A 26247-nucleotide genomic window follows, 5' to 3' on the forward strand; every position below is an offset into this window, starting at 1 on the left:
TGGGGCATTCTGAATATAAGCGTATCACTCCTAGTCTTACACCAATTAGTTATTCGTGAGTGTGATTACATGATTTATTGTTAATTGCTAACTGATATATTCTTATCACTTAAAAGTTTGTAAAACGCGTTTAGTAAGCGATCGTCTTTTAAATACTCTTTAGTAGAAAACGTGTTTAAAATGGAGCCTGGCTGCCCCTCCCCATCCAACTTCCAGACTAGACTACCGTTTCTATGGAAACAGAAGCGCAACGCTTCCCGCCCAGCCAGCCCGCGGCGACCAGCAGGAGAGTATGCGCATGCGTCATAACGGCGCATTCTATATAAGATACGCACTCCGCATGCGCGCGGAGAGACAGTTGGGGTGATTTTTGTACGGGCGAGATGTCGCGGTATGGCCGTTATGGCGGAGGTGAGTGGCGCGGAAAGTATTTAGGAGCAGGGCGAGTGGTGGTGCGGGCGCTGCTGCCACCCAGTGTAGGGTGACTGGCCAAATTTATCGTAAGCGCTTGGGTGGGTTTGTCAGTGGCCGAACACAACGGAGTGGCAAGAGAGGTGGCTGCCGGTGTCGCCGCCATTTTGCACATGTAGTCTCCCACCACTTTATGGAGAAGACGTCTCTGAGCTGAGGTGGCTGTTTGTCGGTTCCGAGTTACGTCGCTCCACTGGTCGAGGAGGTTTGCTCGGCCACAAGGAGCGAGATAGGCAGGAGCTGACGAGTTTGTTTCCCTCCCTCCCCTCTCCCCCCGTAGCTGGCTGCATTACGCTACGAGGGCAAAATGGAGACGGCGCCAAAGATGGCGGCGCCCAGAGCTGCTCCGCGCGCGTTTGATGGTGGCGGAGGCGGTGTTGGGGGCCGCGAGCGGATGCTCACGGGGTGAGATTCCCCAATGTGTGGGGAGGAGGCCGGGAAACGTATCTCGCATGCGCGATTTAGTGCACGGGAGGCGCTGTGTCTGGCATGCGGCCCCGAATCCCGTTCTGGGCAAAGTGGATGGCGTGTTGGGCGGCGGCTTTTCCTTTACGGTCCGTTTTTTGATTGCGGGCTTATTGGTTCTGGTGCGTGTGTAATAAGAGCTTCTTGGCCTCAAACCGTTGCTTCCGAATAGTCCCAGAGGTGGCGATGCAGGCGTTTTCTTTCGATTTGGGGCTGTGGAAATTCCTTATTGCATTATTAGTAATGTGCTATGGTAGTTTTGAGGGGAAGGTGTTGATAGCGATTCTGCAGTATAATAGGATTTGGGAGGGTTCGATTTTTTGAACTAATAAAATTGGCTTTCGCGAGCCCGTGGAATAGCATAAATTTCTAGTAGAGTATGTGTGTGTAGTGGAAAGGTCTTACAGTTGTGCTTAATAATAGATTTAAATTAGAACAATGCTGGGAAATACTGCCAAGGTCTGAAATATGAACTAGTTGGTTGACAAGGTTTTAGATTGATGCTCCAAGAAACAAATTTCTGGACTTTTTCCTTTGGGGATTATTTACTTCAAAACATGTTGAATTTGGGAAATAGATCTCAGGTTTCCTAGGATGAATGGATTTTACCACCATTCTGAGCCATTTCTTTTATTTTGTATTTGTGAAGCCAAAGATACCAGTGAAATTGGTTGCTGTTACAGGAGGTTTTATAGAAATAAAACCTTGTTCGTTAGAGTTACGGCTGTAAGTTTTTAAAGGTTTTTGCCTTTTTTTGCAGAAACCAAAGTGTATGTTGGCAATCTAGGTACTGGTGCTGGTAAAGGAGAGCTTGAGAGAGCTTTCAGCTATTATGGACCATTACGTACAGTATGGATTGCACGAAACCCTCCAGGATTTGCATTTGTTGAATTTGATGACCCAAGAGACGCTGAAGATGCAGTTCGTGCACTAGATGGGAAGTATGTACAAATTCTCCTTAGTAGTTGTGGGGATAACAGTTGAATTCTGTATTGACGAACATACAGTTGAATAATTCTGCACTTAAACTTCTGTCTATTGCTTTCAACTGTAGGGTTATATGTGGCTCCAGGGTGAGAGTGGAGCTATCAACTGGTATGCCTCGTCGGTCTCGCTATGACAGACCCCCAGCACGGAGGCCATTTGATCCTAATGATAGATGTTATGAATGTGGTGAGAAAGGTCATTATGCTTATGACTGTCATCGCTACAGTCGGAGGAGGAGAAGCAGGTACATTTGCAGATATTAGTGACTTTCTTCAAAAATTGATCATAGTTTTTGTTAGCAAAGAAGGAAATTATACACCATTTTTAAAATAAATGTTGTAATTATATGGGTGTATTACAATTGTTTATATTTTGTTTTAAAATGTTACTATATTAATAATCAACCTGGTCAAAACCTTTCAGGTTTCTTCGTTTGAGTCAGTCGCCTTGATTCAGAATGTCACGAGCCTTAAGATTTCATGCTGAGGCGCCTTGCAAATCCGACAATTAAGATCCTCCTAGACCTTGAGGTGATCAGCATAAGAGGCCAGATCCCCTCGAGCCATCTACACCTAGCTTCACCTTATTCTTTAAAGGGCAGAAAATTTGAGACGGTGACCGCCGTAACAGTAAATTTGGCTTTCAATTGGGGCCCCCCTCCGGTTTAAAAAGAGGAACACCAGATTGACCACATTCCCACCTAGAAAAATCTTCTTGCGTCAATCAAGCCTCACCTGGCTCATTTGGCTGTCAGTTTGATCGTCGTTAGATTGAAGAGAACACCTAGATGCAGCGATCGGCTATAGATACTTCTAGATCGTCTAGATCTGCTAGACCTTGGGCCAAAGAGGGTCGACCTGCAAACTTGCAAGGTTTATTTTAAATACACATTACAGTGTTTTATATTATGATGTAATTCTAAAATGTAATTCAGTTTAACATCTTTTTTTAGGTAGTAAAAATACTCAAGAAAAATAGGCCCTGAATTTTTCCAACTGACAGACACTAATTTTAGTTATCTGATATTTTGGCTTCGGCAAAGGCTCACTTGTTAACAGTTAAGTTTGTAGTCTAATACTTGTCTTCTCAAACCTAAAACTAGGTCACGGTCTCGATCTCATTCAAGGTCCAGAGGAAGGCGATATTCTCGCTCACGCAGCAGAAGTCGTGGCAGGAGGTGAGCATTTAAGTCAGAGTAGGATTGCTTTAATCTGAGAAGCAGAGAATGGTATAACAATCACCAACTCTTCTTTAGATCCAGGTCTATCTCAGCTCGCAGATCTAGATCACTCTCTCCTCGTAGATCCAGGTCTATGTCGCCACGCAGATCCCGATCAGGTTCTTTAAAGAGATCAAGGTAACTAGACTAATACATCTAAAGTTTATTGTTCATGAAGGATAATGAACTGGTAGAAAATAATTGTGTTGTGCTGCTTATAATACTTGTTCATCCCATTAAGTGCTGAGCACCAGTACTTGCAAATCAGAGTTTATTCTGAAAGTTTGTGTAGTGTGGATGGAATTACAAACTTTGCATATTATGATTGCAGGTCTACAGTTTCATTTCAGATACTGGCACATTAATGCACAATTAATTCAAGCAGCAGTCTTGGAACAATTTGGAAGTAACATCACAGAATTAAGTGCTTTCTTTTTCTTGAACTAGGTCTCGATCCAGATCAAGATCAAGATCCCGGTCTATTTCAAGACCCAGAAGCAGGTAAACCATCACTGTTTCTTTATTATAGTAATTGGCTAGCTTAATTACATGGAGTGTACTCTTAAGACTTTAGCAGTAAAACTACCAGCAGTTATATTTTAAATTTTTTAAAACTTTATTTAATGCAGAATGTCAGGCTGATATTTATCAAGCATAACTTATGTTTGATGGGGTAGTATTTGTGCTCCCTGACCTGGATCGTCCATGCTAGCCCAATCTTGTTAGATCTCAGAAGCTAAGTAGGGCCGGGGCTGGATAGGAAAGCACCAAGGGTTTGCTATGTAGAGGCAGGCAGTGGCAAACAACCTCATAGTCTCTTGCCTTGAAAACCTCAGCACAGGTTGCCATTAGTCACCTGCAGCTTGACAGCATTTTACACACACAGTATTTGTGCTAGTGTAATTTAATTGATGCTGTTTTACAGCCGCTCCAAATCAAGATCACCATCTTTAAAGAGAAGGTAAGTTGAACCTCTGCTGCAGGCCACTATTTGGTACACCATACCAGATTATTGAAGTTTGTTGTTCTAGATATATATGCTGGGATGTTTAATGTTCTCCTTCTTCACCTGTGAAGGATGTTGAGTACCATTCTGGTTTGGAATGGTCAAATGCACAAAAAATGACAAGTTGGGAGGAGAGGGATCTGTTAATAGCTATCCACTATCTTGATGGCTGAGAAGGTATCTTACAGCAGTCTTGAATAGTTATGGTGGGTTATAAGTAAGCCCAAATTTAAACAGTATACAGAATTATTTTTTGCAGCGGGGTGGGATATATAGTGTGCAGTGCCTGGCTATGTTAATGGATAATAAATGTAAATGGCTCAAAGTTAAACTGAGAAGACTTACAATTATGACTGAAGCCTTCATTAAATCTTGGGAGGAACTCTGCCTCATTGCAGAAATGTTTTTTTAGACATTGAACAGCAGCCAGCTGGTACATTATAGTAGCAGAATATGCCTGATTTTGTTTGTTACCCAGAAAAGTAAAATGTATTTATAGCATCTTTTACATGATTTAATCTTCAGTCTTGCTTTTTCAGTTTTGATATGAGCCATTTATATCCATTCTCCATTAACTCAGGGTAAGTATGCTTATTGAGAGACGCTTGGTAAATCTTGTGGGGAAGGGGGGTGCATGCAAACTCTTAAGTTTGCTTTGGTATTAACATTTTAAAAACCTTTTAGCCTGTATTTCATCTAACAGCCTTTCTTAAAGCAGCATTTAAATGATAAATGCTAAACTTAGTTACTAATGGTGCTTTAGTTAAGCATAGGTAGCATGGGTCTCCTAATAATGCTCATCTACTAATTTTATCAATGTGTTTTGCTAATTAATGTGGGATAACCTACAATTGCATTCTTCTTTCATTTCTAGTCGTTCACCATCAGGAAGTCCTCGAAGGAGTGTGAGTCCAGAAAGACTGGATTAGAATTACGAAGAAATTGTTAGGAAGAGTTTTGTTTACGTTATTTTAAGGGATTTCTTTGGTGTTATTGACAACTGTAAGGATTAGATGATCAAAAACCTTTCTAGGACTAATGCAGCAAGGATCTTGATCTTGTAGTAAAAGCTGCTGCTGTAGACTAGTGCACAATTTCTTGTATGTAATAACATCCTGTGATCTGAGAAGTGATCTTTTTATGGGCACCTGAAATAAAAATGTGTATTTCTAACTTTGCTGTAATGCTATTTCTGTCTAATATTTCAAGCAAATGTAAAGCAGTTATCTTAATACTGTATCCAAATACTGTACACGGATGTCAGCTTAAAGTAATTGTGGTTACTACTGGCCTGCATCAAGCTTGCGTGATTTATTTTTTAGTATGGTGCTCCAGACTTTCTGGGGTGTTATGACGTGCACAGCTGTGTTAAGGAAACTACTTGTCTGTCTTGTTCTATAATAGCATAAAATGTCTTGAGTTTGGTTGAACTACTAAAATTAAATGGCTTGCTGGGATGTTCTCATGTTATGTCACTGCAGGCATAATTTGAATTTTTCAGAATCCTTAAGACCTGTAATGATGCTAAATGTATCCCTCTCTAATGAAGAGGGTGTGCAAGCTAAGATGAATGGAGACATCTGTGCAGCTCACCCAGCTCCTCACATGGAAAGTATGATTCAACAAATTAAAATGGTTTTCTTCTGCAGAGTAGTTTAAAGAAATACTTTTGAAAAGGGAAATTGGTATGTTTTAATACTTACTACACCCTGTACAAGGGGTAAACCCCATTCAGTTTAACATCTTACAGTTATAACTTAGTTTGTGCACAATAATGAGTATGTTGCATACTTCAGATGACTGAACATGGGGCAAATTTTCTTCAAGTGTTTTCCTTTATCAAGCACATCTCATCCAGAATTGTGAACTAAAAGCTGTTGCCTGTTGCTAGTTAATATAACTAAATCTGAGACACAGGTTTAGGTGTAGTGTACTTGCTTCCTTTGTACCCCACTCCCCCCCTCCCGTGAGCACCCAAGTAGCTTACAATCCTTTTCATGTTTATCTTCCCAACTTCGAGAGGGTATAGATTTAATTCTAGTAAAATGGGCTGAAGATAACAGTACCTTACTAACGTCAGACTTCAGTACTGTTTTTAACCTACATTGCATATATCTGAAACTGAATAGATATGCTTCTGTTTCCAGTAAATAAAAATGCTTGCTGTTTCTATGTCAAGCACAAACACTTTAATTGACAATCCCCTCAATTTGCAATCTCACTTTTTAAACTGCAGGAAGATTGTAATTATGCTCTTTTCCAGATTCTTAATAAAACATGTTGAAGGAGAGAAAAATATTCCCTTTACATTATGAACAATTCTTTCATTAGAGTAAGGCTTTATCACGTGCAAAAAATTGCAAGGGGTCTAATTGCTGTACTACAGCAAAGAAGCTTGTGTGTGTTAGAATCCCTTGAAGGAGAGGTCAATTACAAGGTCTACATCTAACAGATAACACTGGTGTGCCTATTGATACAGTCTCAAGTAATCCTTACAATACCTCTACAATCTCATTAGCTGAACAACCTAAACATCACATGGACTTAGAGCTGGTGTGGTTTTACTTCTGAATATTTATATACAACTTTCTCACTATCTCAAAATAGAACAAAAGACAAATGTTGAGCCCACTTTAAGAGCAGTGCTTGGCAATTAAATTTGAGCATTTTTAATTTTTTAAGCTTGGCTTTCAAGGTAGCACATAGCAACACCAAAAATAAATTATTTAGACTGATGAAGTGTTGGTAGTTTGCTTACATAATATGGGGTAGGGAGAAAGGTTCTCTAATGATGGAGGCATATTTGGCTATACGTTAACATTTGTCTCAATTGCTACTTTTACAAATCTCTTCTTGCCACAGGATCATGATACAAAGAATTTGAAGCAAGTTATATGCCTGTATTCATCATCTGGATACAGTAGAGCATTTGGGAAATGTGGCTGGAAGAAAAAGAGTACTATTTCAGTGTTTTGAAAATGTATAAACGGGAAAATTTGTTCAAGAGATATCTATTACCTGATAATGCTTCCTTTAACAATAGTTATGTTGCTGAAAACAAAGTAACGCTTATAAAAAGATACTGAGGGTACTCAAACGAGCAAGGATGTGTTCACAGTACTGCAATTTCTTATGTATTGAGTGATAATGAGGCAGCAGTGGGAGGACGGAAAAAAGGCCAGTTGACTTATCCGCTAAGGTTTTGGGAAGGCTTGCCATCAATCTTCCATGTTGTGGCTTCCTCCTGGGAGTTGCAGCCACCATGTGTCTCAGCCCTGCAGCTCCTCCTGAGGCCCCATTCCTCAGAAGTTCAGGTTGGTATATAGTTGGGAGGTAGCCACTTTACCTGTGGTGATGCCACATCACTTTTAGCCTGCTTGTATTCTAACTAAAACTAGTCAGCCCTGCCTCCCTCCACATTTTATTTTTTTTATTCCCAGTCTGACTTGGATTTGATGCTTGCGTAGTGCTGCCTGTGGCTGTAGAGCACATTCTTCTAGTACCAGGTGCTTTCTGCTCACAAGAGAGCACTACCAGTAGATGGAAAGTACTACACGTAAACCTGAATTAGTAAGTGAGTAGCCTTTCTTAGGGTACCTAGTGGGAAGAAGGTGTAGTTTTCCTGCATTTCTCTGCCTTGCTGCAGCATTCTAACCCTTCAAAAGAGGAATCCTATTTGAAGGACAGCCAAGAGAAGGTCTGAAGTGAGGAAGAAGAAGGGGTTTACATTTCTCCATTTCTGCAAGCACAGCTCCACTCAGGCAAAGGGGCAATTCAGCCCCTGGTCTCTTTCTTTATCCTGTTGACCCTTATGGTTGTTCCTCTTAAGTCTTAATGGATCCTGTGACCCCACTGGAGCAATCCTTCCTGGGTAGAAGCAGCAATGCAGAGAAACATGGAAAAACTTCGTATGTCCACCACAGGTGGTAGGACACTACCCATGGCTAAGGCAAGATTCAAACAGGTCTTTCAGCTCATAGTTTACATTTGGACCTATTTTATTAACTGCTGAAAGTATAACTTGAATTCTAATATGTTCCTACCTTGCATTTGAACATAAGCCCTTGAGATGATAACCAGTCTATACATGCAGATAAGTAATTTTGTATTACTAGGGCTGTGGCATACTTGGTCTAAGAGGTGGGTCCCTGTATACCACCTGCTTCCTCTGAGGGGAAATGAGCCAGAAAAGTGCTGAGGCAAAATTGCCCCTTCCCAGTGACCACTTTAGGCCATCAACCTTCCCATCTTTTTGATGGAGCATCCTTCCACATGGGTTGAAAAGGTCCTTATCAGGGGTGAAAGATTAATAGGGACAGGAGGGGGGACATCTGGCTCCAATCATTCCAAAGTACCTGGCAAGGCCCCAGCATGTGTCATATCCAGAAAAAATGGTTTGCTTTTAGAATTGTTCTAGTGTAGCTAAATAAGCAAACATTCACCTCTTGTGTGAACTGGGAAAATTCCAGGAAGGCCAACACTACATGATTTTGCTGCATATGTACACAAGCTCATGATCTAGTCTGATTTGCTCACCATACTCAAATCTGTTCAAAAAATAACATTCAAGGGGGAAATTAACTGCTAGTAAAGTTCCATCCTTGAGGCACTAAAAGTTGGGCCACAAGACAATTTTGTGCAGGTTCTATACGTGGTTTTATATTTTATATCCTGAGTTATAAACTTGCCTTATTCACTGCATCCGGCCAGTTCTGTGATTCAAGGCAGAAACCAGAATGTTTGGGATACACACAGTCTCCTTTACCCTTCAGGGAACCATCTAAGAAGTTTCCAGTATAAAATTGAATCCCAGGTTGAGTTGTGTATACCTCTATTGTTCTACCACTCGGAGGATGGTAAGCTCTGTAGAAAGAAACAAGCTATTAAATACATTGTCAAGAAAATGCGCACATTTCAAGATGGAGAAAAGACTTTGGGACTTCCAAGTCGCCATGTGAAAACAGCTAGATCTTGAAAAATGGAGCAACTTAGTGTGCCCCTGCCAATTTAGCGGTCAGTCACATCCTCTGGTGTACTTGCCTGTTAGTTGCCTTTTAACAAATGGCACAATACTTCACAAAGGAGGGAGAGGAGTCAGCTGGCAAAAAAATTTTTTTTTTGTTCTGATGCAGTTTTGCTCATATGCCATTACCAGGTGAGGGATTCATATCCCCATCCAAGCGAATTCAGTGATGTTCACCAAGGACTTGATGTGGATGTTCAGCTAACAATGTATCAGCTACACATATAGAAGCTCTGTGGGGTAACTCCTGTCTTAACATAGTATTTGAGATTAACAGACTTCTACAAGTGTGGAATTCTCCAAAGATTTGTGAACATTTGAACATATTTCGAAGTGGTGTAAAGCCAATTGTTTTATTTGGGCATTTTAAAATCTGTTATTTTAACACTCTGTAAGTGAAAGTGTCCTCAGTTTGCATGCATTTCAGTTTTAAAAGAAAAGATTTTAAAAACACACTAGAGCTTGTCATGGTTCTTCCTGCCTTCCCACATGTTCTTCAACAAAAGCTGCACATGGGATTTGTTGTTCCTCTCCCCCTAGCCTTGAGAAGGGGAGGTGAATACACAATGAGCACATGATGCTGCCTTTCACTGTCATACCAAGGTTTATTATCACCTGATCCTTTCAATTGGAGATGCCAGGGATTGAACCTGGGACGTTCTGCATGCCAAGCCAATGCTCTATCACTGAGCCATGGCCCCTCGCCAAATGAGCTCAGAAGGAAGAACTCTGATTGGATGGAAGAGAATTTCCATTTCCTGGGAAAACTTGCACATAAGGAAAGTCTTGAGGCATAGAGGAAGTATTTATTTAAAACATTTAAATAAACAGGCTTGTTGGCAACTCTACCTCATGTCTTCTCAACTCTATAATGTTTAATAAGGCAAAATGAGCGATGCAACTATCACATTGCAAGTTCCTCTGCTGCACTGACAGTCAATGAAATATAATGGGGCAGAGAAATCTGCAACACAATCATGTCACATTTCACACTAAGCCTTTCTAAACATAATGGGAAGAGGAGGAAGAATGGCATGAAACCAAAGAACCTAGTCAATATGCTGTCATGGTGGCTGACACACAGCTACCATACATTAAAAATAAATGCATCAGACCAAATATCTACCTTGCACAGAACTGTGGTTCTTTAGCCTGCTTCAGACAAAAATTGTGGTCAAACCCACCAAGCTGAAACTTCTGTAGGTGACTTCCAAGCTCCACTGGCTTTCTCAAATCAAAAGCTGTGTCTTGCACTGAAGCAATTTCTCCTGATGAAGACAGAATCAAAAAAGGACACCACATATAAACTGTCTTACTTTATTACATTTTTAAAAGTGAAATGTATGGATCTGAAATGGGCATCTGGAAAGAGCTAATTGCACATTTGAGACCACCATGGCAACGCCTCAAGCGCTCATCAATTTAAAGGAATCCCCAAACCTCAAACGGTGTCTGAACAGAGCCACCTAGAGTTGCCATCAGAATATGGTTCTGGGACAAACTGCTTGCTGGTGAGGGGAGGATGGTCTGCAACTAAGTAGCGATGGCTCAGTGGCAGAGCCCATCCTTTGCTTACAGGCAGGCAGTCCAAGTCTGAATCCCTGGTATTTACATTTTGAGATCTCAGTGGTGTTGGGAAGGACCTTTCTCCACGATGGAAGCTTTGGAGAACTCTGCTGCTAGTCAGAGAAGACACCAGCAAGAAGGACTGATGTTCCCACAAGGCAAAATCATGTGTCTCATATTTTCTACTGTATTTCCTTTTTAAATATTCAGCATGAATTGACTCAGGATCTAGCATACTCTCCAATTCCAAACAACAATCATGCTGCCTTGACCACTGAACTGCATATTAGAGGCACTGGAGCCAGATGAGAGACAACAAAGGAAAACAACTACTTTGAAATGAAATTAACACCTAAAATATGGTACAGTTTCGTAAAATCTTCATTATCATCTAAGAAGCTGAATTTTTTTTCAGATCCAATTTAAAGCACAGGAATATAGGTAACAGGTAGGTAAGATAAATTCTTTATGAAGCTTCAAAAACAGTCCTATATTTTTATGGGAGTTTTTGGAGAAGCTAACATAAAACAAAAAGCAACTTAGGATACTTTGAGCTAGGTTTTGAACTTGGGTCTCCTACCTGGCAGCCAATTCTATCCAGTTGATCATAGTATCTCCTAAGAATATATCCTTATCTTAAAAACCATTCATTTTTAGATTCACCAACCTGTAGGGATCTGAGTTTCATCCACAGGTAGATAAGAGTCTGCCTCTATGGTAAATTCGTGGTTGTAGATATTTGGTGACCCCTGAAAGACGACCGAAAAAATACCCCAAACACAAAATTTTACATTCCCTTTATAGATAAGTTGTGGATACCTTTGTGCTTAAAAAAAAGAAAGAAAATCAGAACATGTCAAGGTTAACTACGCATAAGAATTGGTTTTCTGAATCTGAAGAAAAGCCCATCAGCATATGCTTTAAAAGATGTGCCTCCATTCCCTATCCCCAGACCATGGGATTGTTTGGGAAGTTAAGACATTCACCCAAATAGACAATCATGCCTCCAGACCAACAAGCTTAAACTTCTCCTGAAGGAGCAGGTTTGCAACCTACCATCAGATTTATTTCTACAGATGGTTGCTTAGATTTCATCTGTAGTATGTAGTACTTATAACACTAGGTGCAACTCTCCCTTAAGAAGTGTGATCTGGCTATATTGATCTTATCTTCTCCAATTTAGATTACTGTAATGCACTCTATGCTCATGAAGATGGCTCAATAGCCTAAACTAGTTCAGAAAGCAACAGCACAACAATAATATAAAATACCTCTGCTTAATCTCCATTTGCAGTCCAATTCAATATGTTTGCAGTCCAATTCAATATGTTTTTTTTACCTAACACCTTACCCAGGTACTGTGTTCAGCATTTCTGGCCATCCATGTACATTTGCCTTGAGAAGTGAGATGGGTGACTTTAGAGGACAGGGCCTTTTTAGTGGCTGTCCCACAGCTTTGCAATGCCCCTTTTGGTAATTATTGAAGCTGTTTCAGTATCAGGCCAACTTGTTTCCCTTGATTTCAACTGGTTTTTAGTTCATTTGGTTTGTATGGCCGTTTCCACACAGCTTACCTTATTCTGCAAAATAGCGAAATCTTGCATGAAATCTTGCAAGAAGACGCTGTTATCGCGTGAGAAGATAACAGCGTCTTCTCATGAGATTTCATGCGAGATTTTGCTATTTTGCATAATAAGGTAAGCCGTGTGGAAACGGCCTATGTTCCCCTTGATTTTTATTCTTTCTGTTTCACCTAAAAAAAATAACTTGTTTGCTTTACCTATTAACTGCTGCTGTTTTAGTTGATTTTATGGTGGCTTTATGGTACTGCTAATTGTCTGTGGAACTGTTTTATTTATTTGCTTTTATTTTTATTGTTCAGTGAACCACCTTGTCCACACTTCTGATGAGAGTCAGTCAGAAATGTCTGAAAACATTATTTATAAACAGTTTTCTCCCTAATGAGTATCCAAAACAGTTTACAACAGCACTCTCCCTTCATCCATTTTATCTTCATGACAACTATCCTGTAAGGCAGGTTGTTAGACTAAGAGACTGTATGACTGGCCCAAAGTCACCTAGTGAGCTTCTATAGGAGAGTGGCAACTCAAACCTGGGTCCCCCAGATCCTAGTTTAACATTCTAACCACTACACCACAGTCAGTCTCTGACCCTGAATGCCACAACCTATATTCAGAATGCCTTTTTTTGATATGCACCTTGCCATCATCATACGTGGTCCACAAATCTTCCAACTGGATCATCACAATACGTTCAGTGTGGGGCTGACCTTAAAGACAATTCAGAATCTTCAGCTAGTGCAAGATGTGATGTAATGTAGTGCAGTGATTACAGTGTTGGACTAGGACTATGGTGACCCAGGTTCAAATAACAACAACATCATCATTTGATTTATATACCGCCCTTCAGGGCAACTTAACGCCCACTCAGAGCAGTTTACAAAGTATGTCATTATTATCCCCACAGCAATCACCTTGTGAGGTGGGCAGGGCTGAGACAGCTCTGGAAGAGCTGTGACTGACCCAAGATCACCCAGCTGGCTACAAGTGGAAGAGTGGGGAATCAAACCTGGTTCTCCAGATAAGAGTCCCATTGCTCTTACACCAAACTGGCTGTCCACAGCCATGAAGTTCACTGGATAACCTTGGGCCACTCACTTTCTCCTACAGTTTAGCAACTTCACAAGCACAAAATCAGAGAACTTTGTGCCACCACCCCGAGCCCCTTGGAAGAAAGGCAGAATAAAAAGGTGACAGAATGTATATAGTGATCAAAACATGGACAAGAATGGCTTGCCAGGAGCAGATTCCTCCAGACATGGTTTGTTTGTGCTGCTAGTTTGCTTTTTAGACTCCTAAATGCTCTGGGCTTCTCAAACTTTAGGTTTGAGGCTCCTCTCTTCCCTTTAAGATCATAAGATGCAGCCAAAGTCCCTTATTTAAATAAAAATGGCCTTCTAGGGCAGCAACGAAGAGGCTACAACAGTTAAGAGAAATTTATGACAAGAAAAAGGATGTTAGTAGATGAAGCAAATGAGAGTACTGAAGTACAGAATTCCAGTAGCCAAGTTGTTGTGGGCAGCATGTTGCAAATTTTAAAAAGCTTAAAAGAATTTTCTTACCTGACCAGCAAGATTGAAGTAGGCATGGTTTGTCAGATTGACTGGTGTGGTCTTACTGCTTTGAGCTCTGTAATTTATCGTTAGCTCCCCACTGTTCAGAGTATACGTCACCCAAACTTTCAGTTCTCCAGGATATCCCTCCTCCCCATCTGGGCTTATTCTGAAAAACTGTACACCATCTGACAGCACTTCAGGGGCCCAGACAACCTGCAATACATTTTTGTTAAGCTTTTAAAAAAAAAATCTCATCGTCCTCATGGATTTACATAACTATGAGAACATGGTATGCCCAAACCCTCATGTATTACAACTACAGACATCTTGTGGGATTTTAAATGTTACTTAGAAGAGAGGCTTTTCTCTGTAACACTAGGCTGTATTGCATGATCTTTCCTGCCTCCCTCATTCCCCCAGCAACCCCTAAAATCTTCAAAAGCTAATTTTGGGAGCCAGAAAGCCTCATGCATAAAATGCTATGAGACACAAGGAACTGGACTGAAGAAGAATTTGGGCAACATCATCCTCTCTACCCTTTTTATCAATGGTGCCTCTTGTAAAACTTTATGTAAAAATTGGATGTTGTTACACTGCCCTGAGCCTGTCTGATGGGGAGGGCGATCTAGAAATGTAAATAAATAAATAAATTGTATCAGAAGAAACTCTGCCAACGTAACAGCAAGGAGAGGTGATGTCTCGCAATTTCCCCCTCCTCACTGCTGTACCTAGTGCCTTATGACATTTTGTCCAAAATGTTGTCCAACATTTTGTCCACAACTCCCAGCACCAGCTTTTCAGAATTTTGGTGGGTTGTTCATAGAATCATAGAATCAAAGAGTTGGAAGGGGCCATACAGACCATCTAGTCCAACCCCCTGCCCAGTGCAGGATCAGCCTAAAGCATCTCTGACAAGTATTCATCCAGCCTCTTCTTGAAAACTGCCAGTGAGGGGGAGCTCACCACCTCCCTAGGCAGCTGATTCCACTTTTGAACTACTCTGACCGTGAAAAAGTTTTTCCTAATATCCAGCCGGTACCTTTGTGCATGTAATTTAAGCCCATTGCTTCGCGTCCTACCCTTGCAGCATCTCTGTGGCCATTATTTGAATGCTAGCCTGTATAATATATAGAAAAATGCCAGCTATTTGGGCAACACAAACAAAACGGGAAAGCCCACTGTGCTTCCAGTTGAGGATACAACCCAATATGGAATAGAAACCAACAGAAGTTTGCATAATTTAAAAAAGACTTTATGAAACTTCATGAAATTTATGCAAGAGTCCAGTAGCACCTATAAGACTAACAATATTTGTGGTAGGGTATGAGCTTTCATGATCCACAGCTTACTTTTTCAGATATCTGATTCTGATACTTTCAGATTCTGAAGAAGTGAGCTGTGACTCACGAAAGCTCTTATTTTGTTAGTCTTGTAGGTGCTGGACTTTGCTCTTTTCTACTGCTACAAACAGACTAACATGGCTATCCATCTTGATCTACGAAATTTACGAAATTTTCAACCTAATTCAAAACTTTTGTATCACAGGCTCAAGAAGGTACAAGCCTTGAACAAAACTCCTCTGATTACTACCATTACTGTACCCAGATTGATCCCAAAATGTCCACTTTCTCCCTCATCCCTCCCCTCCAGTTTCCCTAAGGATTGCAGCAAAGACTGAGAAAGCAGAGGTATATGGAAGCATAAATAGCTGGCATTTTTCTATATATTATACAGGCTAGCATTCAAATAATAGCCACAGAGATGCTGCAAGGTAGTAGAGGCAGCCAAGGTAACCCATTCCCAACAGGTAATACAAATGAAAACCTGTGTTAGAAAAGGGACCAACTGGGCAACAATTCAGACAGGCTGGGGCTGTGTACTTTTATCCTTTATTGTTGAGCCAAGGGAAACATACACTTGCCATAGTACTCCTTTCCTCTGCCTAGAATTTCAAATGGTGACTTTAGCATGTCTTCTCCGTTCTAGGTTTAAAAAATATTGCAATGGTTCTTCTTTATCACAAAAATATATCATTGTGGCTGTAATTTTTTTGAGAGCTCATTGAGTAGCCTGCAAATGGTTATATAGTGCCAGAATACAGGAGTATTTTTTTCATAATGTAGTATCTATTGTCTATTACTGTAAATGTAAGACACAAATGATGCATATATGATACTGAATACATGGTATTTTTATACTGAAACTCTGTGAAACAGGCCTAGTTGTGCTATTGTATAAACTTAGAAAGGCAATTATTCAGTAGATTAGATGTAACTGATTTCTGTATGTATATGCCATCAAGTTGGAACAAACGTATTTATTTATTTAATTATATTTATACCCTGCCCTCCTAGCGGATGGGCTCAGGGTGGCTAACAACAGGAAAACATATAATATATTAAAACTACATACAAATATCTAAAAACAGCACACACATTTAAAAAGCTAAATATAACTGGCCATCCATCAATAACTTATGGCAACCTCAGCAATAGGTCTTCAAGGCAAGTAAGAAGCAGAAGTGGTTTGTCACTGCCTTCCTCTGCAGAGTCTTCCAACCAAGTATCAATCATGCTTAACATCTGAGATCTGATGGATACCATTCCACATCCTTCATAGGCCCCGTGATTTGAACCTATTTCCAGGAACAGTCCAAAAGTTCTTGTTCTTATCTTTAGGACTCTAAATGGCTTGAGGCCAGGGTACTTGAATGGCTACTTCCTCCTTTACTATCTAACTCACCAGCCAATACCTGCCTCTTCATCACTGTTCCCTGTGCCCTCACCTGTAGAGGTCAGTCATGTATTTTTATCATTATCATCGCTATCACCTATAGACCATATTTCTCACTGGGACTCAAGGCTGATTAGAGGTATGATAAAAACCTTTTTAGTCAATCAGTAAGAGAATACAAGATAGCAACCAGAGGTGGGGCTTTTTCAGTGGTGGCACCATGCCTATGAAATCCCCACCACCACCATGGGGCTCGTCTACTGCCTACTTTATTTTCCATTAAGTGCCAGGTGAAAATATTTATTTTTACTGTATTAACCAAGAACTTCCATCTTCTTCAGCATAATTTTATTGTCTGATTTAGCCTGAGGACTTTTATTAATATCATTTTAGGCTTATGATGGTTCTTATACTTTTTTATGCCTCTGGTTTTTTTTAACGTTGATAATTTTTACTTTTTAATGATTTTATTGCATCGTTTTTACTTTGTGGGCTGCTTTGAGCAGCCCACATAAATATAAATAAATAAAAAACAAGAAAACAAATAAATAAATATTATTAGGTTGTAATCTTGACTGGCAAGACCAGTTTGGTGCTCTCAGTGGCATAGGTCTAAAAAGTCTTATGAGTTCTAAGTATTTGTGTAGGCTAGAACAACTGTTCAAATACATTCTTGCACTCAGCCAGCTAAAGATTAATTATTAAATTATTATCAACACCTTTAAACTTTTTAAGAAATAGATTTTAAAAATTGGTTAGTAAAAATTAAAATATTAACGATGTTATTATTAAAAATGTGTTATATAATGTAATTGTATAGAGCAATTAATTTTAATGTAAAAATAATGCTAGTTTGATTAATATGAATGCTTTGAATAAGCCAGAACTCAACAAGGCGAACAAATTATTATTAGGAGGAATGAAAGCTGTATCCTTCCTGGTCACAAAACACAGAGAGAGAGATGATCAGATATGATCAGCTGGCTGTGGTCTGTATGCACAGAAATCGTATGGTTTGTTGTATTAACCAGCTTAAGAGTTCTATAAAAAGCGAAGATGGCCATTACTTTTAGAAGCATATCCTGTCCACCTCATGTTTGCCTTAGAACTCAGATTAAAGACATTTTGTCTCATCTCAGGAGCAAACCAGAGATTAGTTAAGGCAGGAAGCTGAAAGGACACGCATTTCAAAAATAAATTCAGATAGGCCTTCCACATGTGATGCTTCTCTGTATCTGTATTTTTAATACAATTAATAGGCTGTTCTATTCTTGTTTTACTCTAAAATATGCTATATTGCTTAGGTGCATACCTTTGGGAATGCTCCCTGCTGTCCATTATAGTCCCATCCGTTTTAAAGGTGGTCCATGCTCAGTGTCCCTTCTCAACAGAGCTTTCTCTATGGGAATTCCATTCCATTCCATTCCCATGAGATCTGTTACTACAAGTACACGTTGCAGACTACCCTGCAGATATTTTGTAAGCAGTGCAAAACATTTTTAGTTAAACACTGAACATGTGGCTTCTATCGCTTTGTGGTTTTAGATCAAAGTGGATGGTGTATATTCAGATCTAGCAATCAAAAACTATTTTTGAAAAGTGTGTGTGTGTGTGTGTGTGTGTGTGTGTATAAAGTAATATAAAAGACTAGTTTGCACAGACTAACCTTGAGTTGGAGCCAATTTTTCTGTTCTGCAGAGCATTCCTGTACCATTGATGAGACAGAATAAAAGGATCCAACACCCCCTCCTATTTTCGTATTTCCCATTATCTGTCAGTTTCATCATGAACACATTTACCTTGTCAAATCCTTTTATTCCACCATGCAAGCTGTTGGGTGCATTGTTGATGGCCAGCTGATACTCTTTTCCTTCCACCTCAAATTTCCCTTTGGCAATTCTATTTGCAACCCGTCCTATAATAGCTCCAAAATACGGGTGCTTATTGATGTATCCTGAGCAAAATAAGATAAGTTTTAAAGAGGGAATGTAAATGTTGTTAAGCTGATCATATTTCAAACTGTGAGGCTAGGTAAGGGTTTTTTTAAAAAAGAAATATTGACAGTATCCCCTCCCCACCTATATTTCACCTATGAAGATAATTTCAGGTGAGTAGCCATGTTGGTCTGCAGGACAAGAGCAAGATTCAGGTCCAGTAGCACCTTAAAAACCAACTAGATTTCCAGAGTATGAACTTTCAAGAGTCAAAGTCCCCTTCTTCAGATACATTCAGAAGTGGAGGTATGTAAGGTTTTATCTGGCCAGAAAGTGCGAGGGGTATTTAAAGTAAGGGTGTGAGGTATAACAATACTGTATTTAGCTTGTTAGAGTTGGGGTGTGAAAGTGTGAGAATCTAATGTCCCTATTAAGCCCGGGGGGCGGGGGCGGTAGGGTCCATTCCAAATTTGCAAATAAACTCAATTTCAGCAATCTTGTGTTGTAATTTTCCTTGTAATATATATCATACAAAATAATAAGGTTAATAAATGCCAATTCTCTTAATTTTCAGAATTTGTCTTTTCCTTACACAGATTTTTTTAGAAAATTTATTTTGGAATTTCAGTTCAATGGAGGAAGCAGGAGTTCTGTGTGCATATGCCCAGTTTGTGCATGTGAACCTGTTTCTGCTATTGAAATGAATGTGGAGGTGCTTCAGTGTGAGTTCAACTGTACTTTAGAGCCCCTGTTCTGGTCCCCGATCCCGTAAAGGATTGTTCATAGTTGAAGTGGCTTATATCATTCTGCTCTGGGGAGAAAAGTGGAGTATAAATAAAGTAAAAATAATGTTATTACTGAGAAGTTCATCATATTTTTATCCAAAACTTCCTCTAACAGGCTTATGGTAGGTGCATGTAACATTATCCCATTTTATCCTAACAACCATACTAGATAGGTGAAGCTGAGAAAGCCGGTGTCCCAAGAATACCAATGACTCTCATACAGATTGGGGAGAGGATAAGAAAAGAGCTCTCTCTCACCCAAGTCCGGCACTCTTTTCACTACATTATACCAATATGCACTGAGAGTGTGCATTGTGGAATTTTATCACCTGTTGTTGAGGCCACCTTGGTATACTTCTAACTTTTGCATTTATCATCTTGGTAGCATTTATCAACTTGCAAGGCATTTTGAAGACAATAGTAAAGAGTGGAATAAAAAAAATAGAAAAAAGCTTAGAACAAGGTTGATATAACATTTACAATTACGGTTACAGATGCAAGAAGTTCACAAATTTCACAGCTTAAATAATAGTTCACACACACACAAAAAAAACCCCACTGTATTTGGCGTACAATTTGTAAGTTCTTGGATGTTTTCCCCAAGAGCATTCATTACAAACGGCACTAAATCCACATTGAAGTACATACAATCTAATCTCAGTAGGTCTGCCCTGCCTCCCTGGGAAAACAGCCAACTGTGTTTTTTTTCCACTACTGTGCACAAGTCTCATGAGGAAGACAATTGCTTCCTTTCTGCAGTGGAAACCGGAGGGGGAGAGCTACAAAGGCATGGCTGTTAACAAGAACAGCAATTAGTTAAGCCCCAGACTTTACACAGGAATAGCCTGTTCTTTGAGACATTCAACAACACTTAGGCAGAGTTTATGTAACAGCCTCTACTGTGTTCTGATGCTCACATCATGGAGGAAGTACATGGGAAGTGCTAGCTGGAAACAACACCAGTTATGGACCAGAAAATTGCAGTTTACAGAATAAGGGACATTTGCACTCCTGTCCCCTGACATTTCAACTTATCTGGTTGGAAGTCTACTTACAGATCTGATTGCACAAATTGTTGTCTTGAGACAGAAACTCCTGAATTCTCTTGAAGGTCTAATTTACTGTACGGCCTCATCAGTGAATTAGATGTTTAAATGAATTCACCTTGTTTGTGATGTAATTTTGGAGCCTGATCTTCCTTAGGAACTTAAAGATGCTTCAACATCATAATAATCTTGTTGGGCACATTAGGTTGGGCACAATAATCCTGTTGGGCACAAGTTGCCCTTTGCCCCCATCCCACATAAATACCTTTCCATGTGGAGCACTGTTTCTCCTAACTCACATCATATAGTTTATGGGTCACTTGGCACTGCTTTGCTACCTCCGCATTACCCTGCCAATCTGGTCAGCATGTAAACTGAGATGCAGCAATTTGTAGATGAAATTCCAGTTTTTACACAGTTCTCCAATCTACCTGAAAAACAGCCCAAACATAGTCTCTGAATCTCAGTTGTCTACCAAGTTCCCTGGGGCAGCAGTAGCACATACACTAAAGGGAAGTAAGACACTGACTACAGTCTCACTGACATGATTAGACCCTGACAAAGTATAGCCAAAATGCATCAGGGTTGTAAAGTCAAATAAAGTATTTTTTCCAACGGCACCATTTTTTTCCCCTTTTCTTATTTTTCTGCATTGCATACCAGCTGAAATGTCCTAACCGTCTTCACTGATAGTCCTGCAATAGTCTGTGGATCATTACCCCACCCAGAACAAGTTGTTCCCACCATTCAGCATATATAACCTAGCCATCCTGAATTTATGAAAGTGCAGGCTATAAAAATAATATATATACCTGTTGTGACCATTACGTTGCCAATCCATTCTCAGGCTAAACCTTGGAGGCATTCTTACACACTGCAATCTGGAAATGCTGCAACAATTATATAACCAGTATATGTATTTTCAGTTGTCAAAGTAGAGGAAAGCACAGGAAACAGATCATACCACAGGGTTACTCTGTGTAATACATTTTTTAAATAGATAATTTAAACCTACCTTCCAACTGATCAAAGCCCAGAACAATATCTGAGAACTTTCCATCCCTGCTTTTAGTCTTTAAAGCAGTGATAATGCAACCTAGGGATATAATCTCCACTTCAACTGCATCTGATTTGAGCAGGAATTTTTCCACAGCTCCTCCACCATGAGGTAAGTCTCCAAATTTCTCTCTTGTCACTTCTGTCATTGTTTCCTTCCCCAGAACTGTAAAGATAAAAAGAAACACTACAAAAGTCAAATGTAATCCAACCAAAGTACATGAAAATGTACTGGGAACAAAAGTTTCTGGCAACAATCAGAATCACATGACACTTAGTCAGCTGATGTGACCGGAGAGTCAGTATTAAGAGCTCGCTCTAATTGTCTCCAAAGTGCAAATCAACTATATGTATGTTTACTAGGAAATAAGTCCCTCTGAGTACAATGGTGTTTATTCCCAAGTAAGGGTGGACAGGAGGACTGCAGTCTAAGCAACTGCAAGACAATCAGTGTCTGTAAAATATATACGATGAACCCTCAACATTAGTAGTTTGCCCAATGCTGAAAAAATGAAAAAGCTGATATTTGTATGCAGGCAAACAAAAAGGGCGAGAAGGAAGTTGACAGTTGTACTGGGCCAGACACATTGAATATGCTGGATGCAGGTTTTTTATTTCATAATAGAAATAAAGGGTTAAAATAAGACTGCTTCAGAAATGTTACATCAGTTATTTTGCTCCCAGTTAACACTCCAAGAAATGTGATTGTGACTGATGAAAATAATAATACTGCTGCTTATATATGACATAAACAAAACAAATATTGCTCTTCTACACAGATTAGTGCCCCCACTCAGAGCAGTGAACAAAGTCAGTGTTATTATTGTCCCCAGCTGGAGCTGAGTGGCTTACCCAAGGCTACCTGTAAAGGTCATGACAGTAGCAAGATTCAAACTAGCAGAGTACTGATTTGCAGATCACTGACTTAACCACTATGCTACAGCAGCTCTTGTCATATCTGGCTCTAAAAGATGCTTTGTAAGCAAGTTTCCAGGTTTAAAGGAGGGCGCTAGTCAGTGGGGGAGCTTACACTCAAAGTTTCACTCTTACAACTATTGTTCCAAATTCTATGTTTAAACAATTGCTGCTGTATAGAGGGGACCTCTTCTCACATTCTTTCCAGCATCCAGCCTGCCCTTTCACTTCCCAACTATGATCCGAGCCCATTCCAACTTGATTGTATCACCTGTGTTTGGGGTGAAGCACAAGGGCTGCTACATTGAACAAAATAGATTGGCATGCAACAGCTGGGTACATGTGCCAAGGGTTGTCTACCAAAGAGTTGTATTCAAAGCATTGAGACAATATGTAAGAAGACTGCACTGCAACACTCATGGGGAGTTATATGCTGGAACTTGTAGATCCATCAGATTTGCATACACGAGAGACAGAGAGAGAGAGAGAGAGAGAGAGAGAGAGAGAGAGAGAGAGAATACGCATGTGTTTGGAAGTCTACAAGTTATTTTGTCTGCATGTAATTTCCTACAATCATCACTGCACATTGTAGAAATGAGCCAACAGGCATCACAACAGCCACTGCTGGGTGTGTTGCCCAAGCTTGCATGGAAAACAGCCATTAGTCACTTTAATATACTGATTTAGTACAGGTGCAGATGTTACTGTAGCCAGCAAATTGCTGTAACTTCAACAGCTCACAAGAGTTCCATATCTGTATGTGTAATGCCTAAAACGGGACTTTATGTGTGATTATAAGTTCTCATCACAAAAGTAGCTGCTGTGATCTTCTGCGTGTCTGTAAAGGCATCTCGTAGAAACAAGGGTGTCTTATTTAGTCAGATAGTTGATTCAATGCTGTCTGACTGGCAGAGGAAACCTTACTACTCAAGTACCCGCACTGGTTCCTCAACCCGAAAGGGTCCCACAGAGCCACTTATGCTCTCTTTCCCTCCTTGTATTCCTGATCCAAATTGGGCCCATATGTGCATTTTTTTTAATCACAGGGAGTTTTGAACAGGCTGATTTGGCACGAAGGTACAGTCTCTCCTGGCAGAAAGAACAGTTGAATTACATATGAAAGTATGTCACGCTGAGTCAGATCACTGGCATTGTTTGACTGACAGTTACCCCCCAGAGCATAAGGCAGAAAAAGGTCTCTCTCAATCCTGCTGAAAGTCAGAACAAGCAAGATACATTAATAGATCTTCCTAGCATTCTAAAGATATGTTAAGTCAAATTGCTTGATCCAACATTACTTCATCTATGTATTCAGTTTTCTGCTTGTTTTCAAATTTCTGCAACCTATACCCTATCGTATTGTTTATTAAATGTTGCAACTGTAGATTGTACTGAATCCGCCTTGAGTCTCAGAGAGAAAGGTGGACTTCCACATTTTTGCTAATTGAAACTAATACACTTGTGCTATTAAAGCTCATTAGAGTTTTATTTATCTCAATGTTTAGATTTTACAATTTCAATAAAATTATATTTAAAAAAAAGCTCATTAGAGTTCTTTATTGTTTTATAACAACAACAACAACATTTGATTTATATACTGCCCTTCAGGACAACTTAATGCCCACTCAGAGTGGTTTACAAAGTGTGTTATAATTATCCTCACAACAATCACCCTGTGAAGTGGCTGGGGCTGAGAGAGCTCCGAGAAGCTGTGACTGACCCAAGGTCATCCAGCTGGCTTCAAGTGGAGGAGTGGGGAATCAAACCTGGCTTTCCAGATTAGAGTCCTGCTGCTCTTAACCACTACACCAAACTGTTGTGCATATGTACCTTGGGTACACATCTGTAAAGAAATCAGTCAGAAATATTTTAAAGAAAGAAAGATAGCTACAAGTCTGGTGCCTACCTATCTTTTTTCTCTTTTTAAAAGGCTAACAGAAGCCTCAGGGGAAGAGGCGGGCTGGATTTGAATGGTAAATGTGTGAAGCAGGGTTAAGGGTTAACCGTCCACACAATTGTTCCCTTTTCAAAACAGGCCCTGCACAGCTTTAATTCCCAGGGATGATCCCCATCTTGAACAAAAGTCTTTTAACTGGAGGTGACAGGGGCTGAATCTAGGATCTTCTGGTTGCAAAACATGTGCTTTGCCACTGACAACCCACAGAATTTCACTCACAGCTACTGGGAGCAGCTCTTCAAGGTTTCAGGCAGAGGTTTCTCTCAAGCCTGAAAACCTTCAACCTGAAATCCTTTTCAGCTAGAAGCTGAGACCTCCCACATATGAAGCACTGCCTTTTTATTTCTGTCCAAACTCTTTCCTAGACTCACAGCAGCAACTTGAACACAGCAACCCTACACCAAAGCTGCTCTGTCAATGGGCTCACATTTGTTCTTACTCTCATTTCCTTTGAAATAGATAATCGTGTTAGGTTCTGATCTGTCAGTTCAATGTGACAGCCTACTGTGCCTTATCTGCTGAGATCAGATTACAAACTCCCATGACTGGAAATGGAGTACTTATTAGGCTGGTGCTAGTAGTTAAACAACTGGGGCAGGTCTTGAGAGTTGCCCTGACTTCTGCAGCCAGTACATGGGGAAAGAAGAATGCAGGGAAATCCATGGGGCTCTGACTTGTTCCGATTCTGTGGCATATTGCAATAGGATTTTATATAAATATATGATAAAATGGACACAAAACTCTGAAGAAAACATTTCTATTAGTCAATGGGAAAATGTACGGACTTAGGGAAGTATATAAAGACCCCTGAACACATAGACAGCAGGGTATTTTTCTTTGTTTCTTTCTTTGCCATCCTGCCTTTAACTGAGAGTTATCATGTAACTCTTCATTAGAAGTGGTTATGATGACCACATGTTTCTAAAGAAAGGGAATAAAATCCCATTTATGAAATGGAAGTATGAACCAATTCTGAATGTTTGTAACACCTAAGAGAAAGAACACTTTAACATCTTAGGGATAAGTGAGAACAGAGTCAGGGGAACTGCATTTATATTGCCTTTAATCAGAATCCTTGATTAGCTAGGCATGCATATGCTTCTAATACTTTATTAATCCCTTTTATAATTTGGAGGATGCTAGTCAGATTTCTATAATCATGACAAAGAGACAGAACAGGTAAATCTTTTAAAGATTTGTCTGGTCCTGGATCTCTAGCTTACTACCCCCACTCCTGAGACAGCAATACAGAGCTTCTTCTCTCCTAGGTTCTGTATCTGTTGTTTCTGCAGCAAAGGTGACTTTTCACATCACTTGCACTGCTCAGAGAAGCTAGAATGTTAATGAATATTCCATTTCATACAATAGTTCACTGAGACTTCTAACTTTCAAGATGATTTTAGTCTTTTGCAAGTGTAAGATATTTAAGCATGCAACCAATTAATTTGACAAATGAGTGTGCTTTCCTCTGAGGTATGCATGTGTGCATATCTGTACCGAGGGCTCAAAAGACTGCTAATGTGGCTCAGCTGGCAAGGGACTCTTCTTCATGTTACAGATCTGTGGAAGAGAGATGATCAGCAGGTTGAGGTTTATCTGGCTTTGTTATGCATTAGCCCAACCACCTACTCTTTTTCTTCACTAGCTGCAGTGCACAGCCAGCACACAGCACTCCATAGCAAGTATGAAAGGTCAATCCAGCCTGCAGCATTCACACAAACTTTTTCAGCATCCTGCTCCTACAATTCGGGCTGCCACATGAGCTGCATTGAACTACAGGTCTGACCTCTTTGCCAGTTTTTTACACTACAGTCTCAATTTCTGATTAATTAGAAATATTTCAGCTGAATATTTTAACAGCTGAATACAGGAAGAAAATTTTCTCCATACATCTGAAGACAGTTTTAAAAAGAGATAAGATACTTATGATGTACATACTTATTAAATT

General features: G+C 39.9%; 2 protein-coding genes across 8 annotated transcripts in view; one reads left to right on the forward strand and one right to left on the reverse strand.

The window, feature by feature from the left end:
* The first annotated feature begins 328 nt into the window (after positions 1–328).
* On the forward strand, positions 329–5321 carry SRSF7 (serine and arginine rich splicing factor 7). 4 transcript variants are annotated; one of them, XM_054985290.1, is made up of 9 exons: positions 329–411; positions 1697–1877; positions 1991–2167; positions 3026–3100; positions 3179–3280; positions 3590–3643; positions 4068–4103; positions 4688–4729; positions 5023–5321. In XM_054985290.1, exons 1-9 carry the CDS (start codon positions 384–386, stop codon positions 5075–5077), a joined length of 750 nt encoding a protein of 249 aa, XP_054841265.1. In that variant the 5' UTR covers positions 329–383; the 3' UTR covers positions 5078–5321. The 4 variants fall into 4 exon arrangements, with proteins under 4 accessions (XP_054841265.1, XP_054841284.1, XP_054841275.1 ...); XM_054985309.1 differs by lacking the exon at positions 4688–4729; XM_054985300.1 differs by lacking the exon at positions 4068–4103.
* Positions 5322–5898: 577 nt separating this feature from the next.
* Positions 5899–26247, reverse strand: part of GALM (galactose mutarotase) — a 38971-nt gene continuing 18622 nt past the window's right edge. For all 4 annotated transcript variants that reach the window (XM_054985259.1, XM_054985268.1, XM_054985251.1 and 1 more), the window contains 7 exons: positions 21387–21593; positions 18406–18560; positions 13880–14086; positions 11405–11486; positions 10298–10439; positions 8837–9011; positions 5899–7090 (listed from right to left, as the gene is read on the reverse strand). In XM_054985259.1, coding sequence (XP_054841234.1) covers positions 7013–7090; positions 8837–9011; positions 10298–10439; positions 11405–11486; positions 13880–14086; positions 18406–18560; positions 21387–21576 — 1029 coding nt within the window. In that variant the 5' untranslated portion in view covers positions 21577–21593 and the 3' untranslated portion in view covers positions 5899–7012. The remainder of the gene's footprint in view (positions 7091–8836; positions 9012–10297; positions 10440–11404; positions 11487–13879; positions 14087–18405; positions 18561–21386; positions 21594–26247) is intronic.

This window comes from Eublepharis macularius, chromosome 1 (assembly GCF_028583425.1).
Source record: "Eublepharis macularius isolate TG4126 chromosome 1, MPM_Emac_v1.0, whole genome shotgun sequence".
In the NCBI taxonomy this organism is placed as follows: Eukaryota; Metazoa; Chordata; class Lepidosauria; order Squamata; family Eublepharidae; genus Eublepharis; species Eublepharis macularius.

Bases quoted from the DNA above. Each gene is read 5' to 3' on its own strand.
- SRSF7 (XM_054985290.1), top strand. From the start codon at position 384: ATGTCGCGGTATGGCCGTTATGGCGGAG. The intron at 3,101-3,178 runs GTGAGCATTTAA...ACTCTTCTTTAG, and splicing joins AGCAGAAGTCGTGGCAGGAG to ATCCAGGTCTATCTCAGCTC. The intron at 3,644-4,067 runs GTAAACCATCAC...GCTGTTTTACAG, and splicing joins ATTTCAAGACCCAGAAGCAG to CCGCTCCAAATCAAGATCAC.